The following is a 10,869-nucleotide window of genomic DNA, read 5'->3' on the forward strand; positions in this document are numbered from 1 at the left end:
TCACGGCCCCAGCGGCATGAATCCACGGTCTTCCAAGCAAACAACTATAATTTGGGTTGATGTCCATAACCTGAAAAGTAATTTCAAACACATGTGGACCAATTAATATTGGAAGCTCCACCTCCCCTATGACGGTCCTCCTCAATCCATCAAATGCCTTGAAATTAATGCGCTTGGCCTCATCTCAGTCCCTTGATATGCTAACTTAGCGAGCGTCCTCTTAGGTAAAATATTCAGAGAGGAGCCAATGTCCACAAGGACTCTTGCTAGGGTATCTTCTTGGCATTTCACAGATATGTGTAAAGCACGATTATGGTCTTGGCCATCCTTCGTCAAATCTTCTCTACTGAAGCTGAGATGGTTGCATGCTGTAATGTTGGCAATGACCCCATCAAATTGATCAATAGTAATGTCGTGAGTGACATGAGCCTGAGCTAACAATTTCTACAAGGCAATCCTATGAGCTGGAGAACTCATGAGAAGAGACAAAATGGATATCTTTGAAGAAGTTTGATGCAGCTGATCAATAATCTTGTAATCACTCTTCTTGATAATCCTCAGAAATTCAGCGTCTTCATCTTTTGTGATCACCTCTTTGCCTTTGTCGGTAACAGTAATGGTGGTTTCTTTTGGTGGAATTGGCGGAGCCAAGTTGAACTGAGGGGTATAAATGTAACCACTGCGAGTCATTCTACTTCCCACTGCTATATCAGTGCTTGCAATATTTAGACCTTTTTTATGACCTACTTTGTCAGACCTTTGGTTAACCACAGATGTATCATACTTCCAAGGAACTGCTTTAGTATTCTTAAAAGGAAAAGAGCTAGGCCTTTGGACAACCACTGGATTAGGCATATTGAAGATTGGTTCAACTGATTCTGGAATGTTAAAAATTGGCTTAACAAAAGTAGAATCTAGAATGTTGAATATTGGCTCTGGAATATTGAAGATTGGTGTTGTAGTACTTAACTCAGGTAGATTGAAGATGGGTTCAATCACTGCTACCTCATTCTTTTTCATACGACCGCTTACTTGCAACACACCTTGGTTAATCAATTCTTGAATATCCTTTCGGACCATTTCACATCCTTTAGGACCAATAGTACATTCTTCACAACTCTTATGGTAATTCTTCAATAAACCTGCCTCCACTAACTTTGCATGAAAATCTCTGAGCGGAGTCTTGATTTTGGTTGCATCCAGAATTAGACCTTCATCAGACTCATCATCAATAGCATTTACAGACCCATGAGTGGGCAAAGGATTATTTTTGACATTCGGACTGGTATCCCCAAATGAAAGAATCTTTTTCTTAATCAATTCCCTCACAATATGTTTTAAGACATAACAACCTTCCAAATCATGCCCTGGGGAACCTTCATGGAACAGACAATGTGCATTGGGATTGTAATATGGTGGGAGAGGATCTGGTGGAGGTCCCAAAGGTCTCGGAACAACTAACCCTTTCTTCAACAATGACGGATATAATTCAGTGTAAGACATGGGGATCTGAGGAATCAGAGGTTTTCCACCTTGTCTTCTATTTTGAAATGGAGCATTTTGGCGCGGAGCTGGAGTCCTTTGTTGATAAGCTGGAGCGTTGGGCGCTTGTTGATATGTTGGAACATTGGGTGTTGTTTGAAAGATCGGAACTGCTTGAGTTGACTGATGCACTAGGACTTGATGATTGAAAGTCGGTGTAATAGCTACTACATACGGCTGTTGAGAAAATTGTGGTTGTTGAACATAATGTTGTTGAGCAAAATATTGTTGCTTTTTCCAAGGCTGATTCTTTCTTCTACTACCCATCACTGCATTTGTTTCTCCTTCCTTTTTCTTATGGAAACTACTAGAGAATTTCTTGGTATTGTTGTTATTGTTGGAATTATTAGATGAAATAATCATCTTGCCATTTTTTAAGCCAAGTTCCACTTTGATACCCACGGCCACCAAGTCAAAAAAACTTGCAGTCACGCTTCCCACCATCCTTTCAAAAAATTCTGGTCGCACTGTGTCGACGAACCAATATGCCAATTCTTTTTCAGTTAATGGAGGTTCCACTTGAGATGCAGTCTCTCTCCACCTTTGTGCATATTCTTTAAAGGATTCAGAATCCTTTTGGAACATGCTCAACAATTGCCTTCTATCAGGAGCTAGATCCATATTGTACTTATATTGTTTGATGAAAGCATCAGACAAATCTTGGAAACAACGGATGCGAGTCTGATCAAGGGTTAAGTACCATTTGGAAGAGGCACCTTTCAAACTGTCTTGGAAACAGTGGATCATGAGTTTGTCATTGTCCACGTGAGCTTCCATCTTTCTATAATACATGATGAGGTGACTTTTAGGACAAGTAGCTCCTTCATATTGATCAAGGTTGCGTGTCTTGAATTTTGCGGGGATCACCAATCCAGATACAAGGCACATTTCTCTGGCAGCAGCACCAAAGATCTGATCACCTTCCATTGGTCTTAGCCTTTTCTCAATGGTTTCAACATTTTCTCTTAGGTTTTCATGTCTTTCATCACCTTCTTCAGACATATCAGGTATATCGTACACTTGTTGATGATCATCGAAGTACGGTTGAACTCGAGTGTGCAAGGCAGTGGGTGCAAAAGTAGGAATCACTTGATTAACTTCAGTAGTTAATGGAACTGTGTGTTGAGTGGACTGTCCTTGAGGAGGAGGCACAAAACCATAAGGAAGACCAAAGGGAGGCCAAGTTGCTGGAGTAGTAACTGCTGGCTGAGGAGTAATCACCAGATTGACGATCTCAGAAACAATTGTGGGTTGAGTATCCATCTTTGCACGTATTACTTGCAACATCTCCATGATTTGACCTATATTCCCACGTATATCTGTAAGCTCTTCATTGACTCTTCCCATCTCTTTCTCTTGCTCGACCATTCTACGTCGGGCTTGAGCTCTGGTGTTGTACTGGTGTGAGGGTCTCGGTGTGGAAACTATTGGAGAAGAAATGACGAAAATGAGTTTTTATTTTGATAAAAAATGCAAGTGTGATGACATGTGCATGAATGCAATCAAAATGCAAAATTTTAAAAGTTTCAAGGAACTTAAGAGATAATTGCAAACATCAAAAGACAAATAACAATGAACAAAAAAAACTCATTTCATTAATCAAAGGGAGTTACAAAATTTGAGTACACTTTCAAAAGTTCTAAACAAAGCTAAATAAAACCTAAGTAAAGTCCTAAGGAGATTCCCTAGTAGCCTCAAGTTGAGCTTCTTAATTTGTTCTTCCATCTTAGCCTTCTCGAGCACAAGCTTGTCCTCGATCAACTTCCAAGGAGTGTTTGACTGAACGCCATAGGAAAATAAATCCTCTTGCACCTTCCTCTTCTTGTTGGAGAGCTCTTCTTCATTCTTCATCTTCAACTTCCTTTGAAGTTCTTCATCCTCATTATTGATGATTTGATACTTGTTCTTCCAAGCGCCCCTTTCTCGATACGCTTTGGTCAAAGCAATCTTCAACTTCTCTGCATCATTCATGAAGATATAGGTAGGTTCTTTGTCAGCTAAAGGCAAAGGCTCTTGGCGAGGATAAGGAATTTTCAAGCTGATGGCCCTATCTTGCACCCATTTAAGATAAGGTTCTAAGGAGACACAATTTGTCTTCCCTAAGACTTTCTTTTCTAACTTATGAACATGGCGCCAAGTGTGCACAATATTCTCTTTGAGCGCTTTGCAATCTTCACATTCCTTAAAGAACAAACCCTCCAAGTGAATATTCTTTGGCTTATCTCTCATTGGATAACCGAGTTGACGCCGAGCTAGGATTGGGTTGTAACTGATGCCTCCTTTTGTACCAAGGAGAGGTACATTAGAAAATCCTCCACAACTATCAATGATACTAACTCCATCATAGTCACGACTATACCAAACAATATCTGAATGTGTGAGCGACATAATCTTCTGTGACCACAAAAGACCATCCTTAAGATCCCAAAAAGCATGAGACCTAGGCAAGTGAGAAATAAACCACTTGTACAACATAGGCACACAACATGTAATCATTCCTCCACTGTAAGAATTCCTCATATGAACAGAATGATAGGCATCAGCAAGCAAAGTAGGAACTGGATTTCCTATTAAGAAGATCTTGATGGCATCCATGGCAATGAAGTCATCAAAACTAGGAAAGAGGAACAATCCATAGATAAGTAGAGCAAAAACAGCCTCAAAAGCATCCACACTCCTTATTCTAGCAAAATACTGAGCTTTGTCCATTAGAAACTTAGCTGTCAAACCAAGCATTTTTCCTTTTGTGGTCATGTGATCCCCGATCTCTGAGATTTTCAAGTGAGTAGCCTTTACAATGTCTTGATCTTTGGGATCTTCCTCCAAACCAGAAAATGGAGCTTGACTAGAAATAGGAACACCAATCAAATGAGAGTATTCTTCAAGTGTTGGCATAAGCTGATAGCCGGGGAAAGTGAAATAGTGATACACGAGATCATAAAACTGAATCAAAGTAGAAATAAGTCCATCTGCCATGTTGATCTTCAAAAGAGAGAGCAAATGTCCATATCTTTTTCTGAAAGCCTCTGTGTCAACAACCAAAGATCCCAATCTCCTTAGGTCTTCTAACTTAGGACTCTTGAAAGTGTACTTTTAAGTCTTTTTCCTTCCAAAATCCATGATAAACCTAATGTTTGCAACAAAAGTTCCTAAGTTCCTTGAAAACTTTGTTAAAGAAATTATGTTTATGATGCATGGATGCACGAATGCACAAACACACAAACAAGGGTCACACACAAATAGGGTTCAAAGGTTCGACGTTGCGAGCATGAGGCCATGGGTCTAACCATCCCAAATGTACTATGGGTTTATTTTATACCTGTACAACGGGTTCTACAAAGGTTCCCAAAAATCATCGACCCATCTTTCGGATATTATCAACACGCCAATTACTCGGGAGTTAATAATATTCTCAAGAGAATCTAATTTGAGTGTAGTATCGCGTATCAACTATTTCAGATTTACACCTTCATAGTCATCGCACTACATCCTAAAGACCAAGTGGGGTAAAGGGGGTTACTAAGGTCCTCAGCTTCTCAGGTTACCCAAATCAATATAGTATGTGTTTTCACAATTGCTTGCTCAACAATACTAATTGTAAAGGGAACCTCCACATGAGTGGTGGATTCTCAAGTCAGCTTGTTCGGGATTAAACTCCCTATAAGCCTTCTTGACTATACCACATCCTATCTTATTTATGTACACTTAAGTCCGGGTTAGGACTTACCTCACCACACTATGGATCACCCAAAACAAAGGTCCAAACAAATAAGGAAAACAACTAATAATAACAACACAAATATAATCAAAATAAGTTTAACCCTCTTTCAATGTGTCCCCAGTGAAGTCGCCATTTCTGTCGCGGTGAGAATCGAATATCAAGCTATTGTATTAACTTGAATCACAAAACATTAAATGTTCACCACCGAACTTTAATTTATCCAAGGGAAAGGGAAAAGATCGAATAAAACCCTAATTGTGCAATGTAAAAACAATGCGAAGAGATCTAAAGTTCGGGGTTGGTTATACTAAGGGAAGGTATTAGCATCCTTAGTATCTATAGTATCCTATAGGAACCTTTTGAAAGTATTTTTGTTATGTTATTATTTGGAAATGTTTTGTTGGGAAGGACCTAAAAGTTTTATTAAGTTTGCTCGCCAAAACTTCGCGGTCATGTGCCTACGTATCCTTATAAGGATGGAATCAGAGCAACCGTAGTTCACCTAAATAAGGGTGAAAGAACACTTGGTAGTGATCAAGGTTCCAAAGGGGAAGTAAGTGTTCATAACAAACATACTTACAAGAGTTACCAAGTAACTCTTACTTGAATCTAAGTTGAAAGTGAGAATGACTCTAACAAGGTCAAAGGGAAACTAGGGATTGCTAAACTACCTATGACATTAAGTCAATAGAGAGGTCTTTCCCTTGGATTTAGGAAAAAAGATAAACAAAATATAAGCAAGATGAAGAAGATGTTCAAACATGACATCAACAAATATAAGCACATGATAAAGAAATATGTTCAAGCATGACATCAACAAATATAAACAAATGGTAAATAAGATGTTCAAGCATGACATCAACAAGAACAAACAAGGATGAAGAAAATGTTCAAACATGACATCCACAAAGATAATCAAATGAAGAAGATGTCCATACATGACATCAACAAGAACAAACAAGAATGAAGAAGATGTTCAAACATGACATCCACAAAGATAATCAAATGAAGAAGATGTTCATACATGACATCAACAAGAACAAACACATGATAAAGAAGATGTTCAAGCATGACATTAACAAAGATATGAAAGCATGATCATAATAATATCAAGCATGGTATGTATACACATATGTACAACATGTGAACATGAAGAAAGGTACAACAACATCAATCAAAGATGTATAAAGTTACATGAATATGAACGATATGGATATATCATCATGAATAAACAAAGATGAATGACATAAAAATTCATGAACATGTATATGGATGTCATAATAAGTATGAATGAACATGTGTATGCATGAAGTAAGACATGGTTTATACATAACATCAACTTGATCATGAAAACAATTTAAGGTATTAAATACATGCATGTTAAGGTTCAATATGATCACAAAGAAAGGTTCAACATCATACAAAAAGTTTGAACATGTAAGCATACAAGTCATACAAAGACATGTTACTACAAGTTTAAAGAATTTGCAAACACATAAACAATAAACAAACACAATGGCACAAATGCACACAAAGATTCAAAAAGACAGGAAAGAATGACATGCTAATCATGGATCCATGGAAAAATAAACACACAAAAGTTCATGGCATAGTAACAAAAGTTCAAAGCACATAAACATGTAAGCATACATTAAAGTAAGTCAAAATTAGGTCAAAACCAAAAGGAAAATATTAAAACATCAAACAAAGTTCATATATGATTCAAAACATTCATACAAGTCATGGTGATAAAGAAAAATTAAAGTATCAATCAAAGAAAGTCATTTGAAACCCTAAAACAATCCTAAAAAGGTACCAACTTTAGACAAGTATAAGTATGTGAAAAATATTTAAATTCTGAAATTTCTTTTCCCCATAATAAAATAGACAAAATTATGAACACATAGCAAAAAGAGTGGGTCAAAAAGGCTTAGGGATCATCAAGTTATGAGTCTTTAAAGTTATGAAAAATAACAAAAATAAATAGGCAAAAAACAATAAATAAAAATGGGTCTGAACCAAGCAGGATTTGAACCTCAAACCTCTTGCACACACAAAGCCTTAACACACACACACACACTCTAACCGTTGGGGCAGTGATACATCCATTAACTTATTTACAAACATTAATATATATATAATAAAACGATTCCAGAAACTGGAAAATGACACCAATTCATCATCTTCTTCCTCATGTTCTTGCATGTTTTTATTATTTTTTTCTCAAAACTTCAAACTATCATAACTCTCTTAATTTTCCATGAAATTAAAAACCGTAAGAACCTAAATTGCTCTATTTTTCGCAAGGAATCTAATGGTGTCATTATCTCATCCTAAAACTCAATGTATAAAGCGTGCCAAGGCAAAAACCAGAGCTGCACTTTTAATTTCTAAACAATAAAATCTTAATGCATGAGCATGGTATAATGCATATAGTAGCAAACATACAACAAACACGCTATGTACTACATTGTAACTTCAATAAATATTCAAGAATGATGCATGAACAAGAGTTTTCAAGTGTAAGTGCACTTACCTATTGGAGAAAGTCCAATGCTTCTTCTTAGCTACTACAGAGATAAAAGAGAGATTCTACCAGCCTTGTTGGTCCTTGAGGATAGTGTTTGAACAATGAGAATGGCCAGAAACAACTTGTATGATCTCACACAAATATTCTTGCAAAGTGAAGAAGTGAAAGGGTGAATGATTAAATAGATGCTACAAAACTTGTTCAAGTGATTAAACAAGCTCTAAATGATGTCTAGAGATGATTTGTGGTGTTTGTTTGGAATATACACGTGGATAATAAGTTTGGTTAGAGAACTTGCAATAATAGTGTGTTTTTCCAAATTCTAATGGAATGGGAGTTTGATGAAGTGTTGAGGGGTTATTGTTGTGTGTTTTGAGGCTTAAGGGATCCATCTATTTATAGGAAAAGAGTGAGGATTGGAACTGATTAGAAACAAAAGTTCTGAAGTTATGGTTTTGGTTGAGAATGAATGAGAAGTTTGCATGAATAGTTGGATTTCGAGGGGTTTCTCATATTTCCCTAGACTCTACAAGATTGCTTCTGATATCTTAAGATTGTTTGTGATCTTTAGGGACAAGTTTCAAGGGTGAAAGAGTGAGTAGTTGGCATAAAGCTTGCTTTATCAAAGTAGTAATGTGACCTTTTGCAAATTCACCCATAAATGGTATAATGCAATGGACAAAACCTCAACTCCTTGTGCAATGCACTTAGGATTCATATAAACATCTGATTATGGAGAGATTTATACACAAGAGGACCTGCAATCAAGAGATCTTCACATTTGAAATGGTTTTCCTCCAAAAATTCATCATGAACATGACTTGAAATTCAAGTTTGGAACCCCAACTTCCCATTTTCGAAACTCACAGCTCATGCATGGGAAAAAATGTACTTGTACCTTTTAAAAATACCCAAACATGCTCTACAACTTTCATGTTTTGAGTTTTTCCTAAATCAAAGTGGATCATGATGAAAATTGGCTGTAAAGTTTATCACTTTTTAGGGATCAAAGCTGACTTAAATTTTTTCTAAGTGTTTCAACTTGAGACACCAACTTTATGTCCTCATAACTCAAAATCCTTGCACTTTTATGGAATCAACCCTCTAGGACAAGGTTGAAGTATGGAACAAGAGATTTCATTTGAGCTTTGTAGCAAAGGAAATGGATGCTCGGATTGGAAGTTATGGCTTGAGAAAGTAGTGCACTTGAACATGAAATTTGGATACTTGGTGAAATTTTCAATATTTTCAAGATTGCCCTTTTTGCAAGTAACCTCATTTATCTTGATTTTTCTTGATCAAATTCATCAATTAAGCATATACTCATGAAATTTAACTTGAGAAGTTCATATTTGATCATAAATCTCAAAAGTCAAAGGTTTGACTTTGTAGTGCACTGATTGTGTATCAGATGAATTTGAATTTCTTGATCTTCAATGAATTCAAACTCTTGAGCCAGTTGAACATCATGGATGGGACCTAAGATGTACTTTAGTGTGTTAAGTGATGTCTTAAGGCTTGAGATCATGTCTTGATCTAAATTCTCAGATGAAATTGAATGTTGTTGAGAAACCCTAATTACTGAACCAGATGAAAGTGAAGCTTGATGCACTTCTGATTGGGACATAATACCCTTATTTGTTGATGAAGAGAGATATCTTGAGTGTATGAGAACTTGATTTATTGATGATTAATCCAAAACTTTGACTATTCAATCCTTTGAGCTCTTTGAGGGAAACCCTAATTCACATATGAAACAAACCAGGCATATCTTGATCTTGAGGTTAGCTATGCATGAATGATGTCTATGATGAAAATGATTATGAAATCTAGGGGTAAAATTTGGGGTGTGACAAGTGCATTTAAATTAAATATGATTTGTCCAATTCCTAAAATCTCATCAAAACACCAAAGAAATGGCCATGAGATTTATCATATGTCAAACAAGGTCAAAGGACCTTGCAGAAAAAAATTCATAATTTTTGGACATTTAAAAATATTTTTAAACAATTAAAAACAAATGCAAAATCAATTAATTCATGAAAAATATTAATAATGATCCAAAAAATAATTTTAATTCAGAATATGAAAGAGAAAAATATTTGAATTTTTTTGGTGAAAGTCCCATATTTTTTGGCTCAATATTGAATTTAATATGAATTATTGAAAATAAAGCAAATAAAATGAAAATTAAAATATCAGAAAAAACGTGGACCACTTGATCTCCCTCATTAATTGAGGTGGCAGATCAAGTGGCCAGGAGCACGCTATCCACCATAGTCCTTAGTCAGCGCGTGGCAACTTTGGTAATCAAAACCAACGCCTAGGATTAAAACAAAATGAGTGGATCATGTGGTTCAGAGACTTGCCAACGCATCGCCGGAGCCAGAGCTCCGGTCATCTTCTCCGGTGGACCTCACCGGACTGGTCCACCATCAACCATCACCAAAATTAAAAACAAGGACATGATCTTAAAGAAAAAATGGCATTGAGCTCGAATCTGGCCTCAATTCACTCCAACTCCAAGTATATTGAGAGATACATGGAGTTGAAATTTGAGGTACATGAACTGAGTTGCTTCGATTTGGCCTCAAAGCAACTGAATCTTCTTGCCTACATTGGTAGGACTTTAGACAACCAAAGAATCAATAGAATTGAACAAGAATTTGAGAGAATCAAAGAGTTCAAAATTTCTGGAAAATACCTTCAATGGAGGTCTGGATTCAACTGGTCTTGATCTTGCTTGTGCTTGGTCTCACTCCACTTGCTTGCAGAAGAAGGATTAGATGCTTGAAAGGCTATGGATTCCTGGAGATTTGAATTTCAAAACAGTGGAAATTCAACCTCAAATTCAAAAGAATTTCTTAGGCTTATCCTTTGCAAAGTGAGGGTTTGAGACGGGGGATCAAAGTTGGCACGAATGTCTTCTCATTTCTGAGCAATTGAAGCTCTATTTATAGCCAAAATAGTTGATAATTACACACTTCAAATCACTTTCCAATTTTGGCAAATGGTGATGCAAGGATGCATGGGCGCGCACAGGCCCATGAAATCATTTCTTGAGGTCCACAAATGA

The 10,869-nt window shown here is 36.6% G+C and overlaps 2 protein-coding genes across 2 annotated transcripts; both read right to left on the bottom strand.

The window, feature by feature from the left end:
- Positions 1–444: 444 nt before the first annotated feature.
- LOC127094035 (uncharacterized) lies at positions 445–2,910 on the bottom strand. Its single transcript, XM_051032906.1, has one exon. It carries the CDS (start codon positions 2,908–2,910, stop codon positions 445–447), a length of 2,466 nt encoding a protein of 821 aa, XP_050888863.1.
- A 231-nt stretch (positions 2,911–3,141) lies between these two features.
- On the bottom strand, positions 3,142–4,518 carry LOC127094036 (uncharacterized). The gene has a single exon (XM_051032907.1). The coding sequence runs from the start codon at positions 4,516–4,518 to the stop codon at positions 3,142–3,144; it is 1,377 nt and encodes a 458-aa protein (XP_050888864.1).
- Between the last annotated feature and the right edge of the window lie 6,351 nt (positions 4,519–10,869).

The sequence above is a fragment of the Lathyrus oleraceus genome, chromosome 6, assembly GCF_024323335.1.
Source record: "Lathyrus oleraceus cultivar Zhongwan6 chromosome 6, CAAS_Psat_ZW6_1.0, whole genome shotgun sequence".
NCBI classification, from domain to species: Eukaryota; Viridiplantae; Streptophyta; class Magnoliopsida; order Fabales; family Fabaceae; genus Lathyrus; species Lathyrus oleraceus.

What these genes read in the sequence shown, in the direction of transcription:
- LOC127094035 (XM_051032906.1), bottom strand. Translation starts at nt 2,910, where the DNA reads ATGGTCGAGCAAGAGAAAGAGATGGGAAGAGTCAATGAAGAGCTTACA.
- LOC127094036 (XM_051032907.1), bottom strand. Translation starts at nt 4,518, where the DNA reads ATGGCAGATGGACTTATTTCTACTTTGATTCAGTTTTATGATCTCGTG.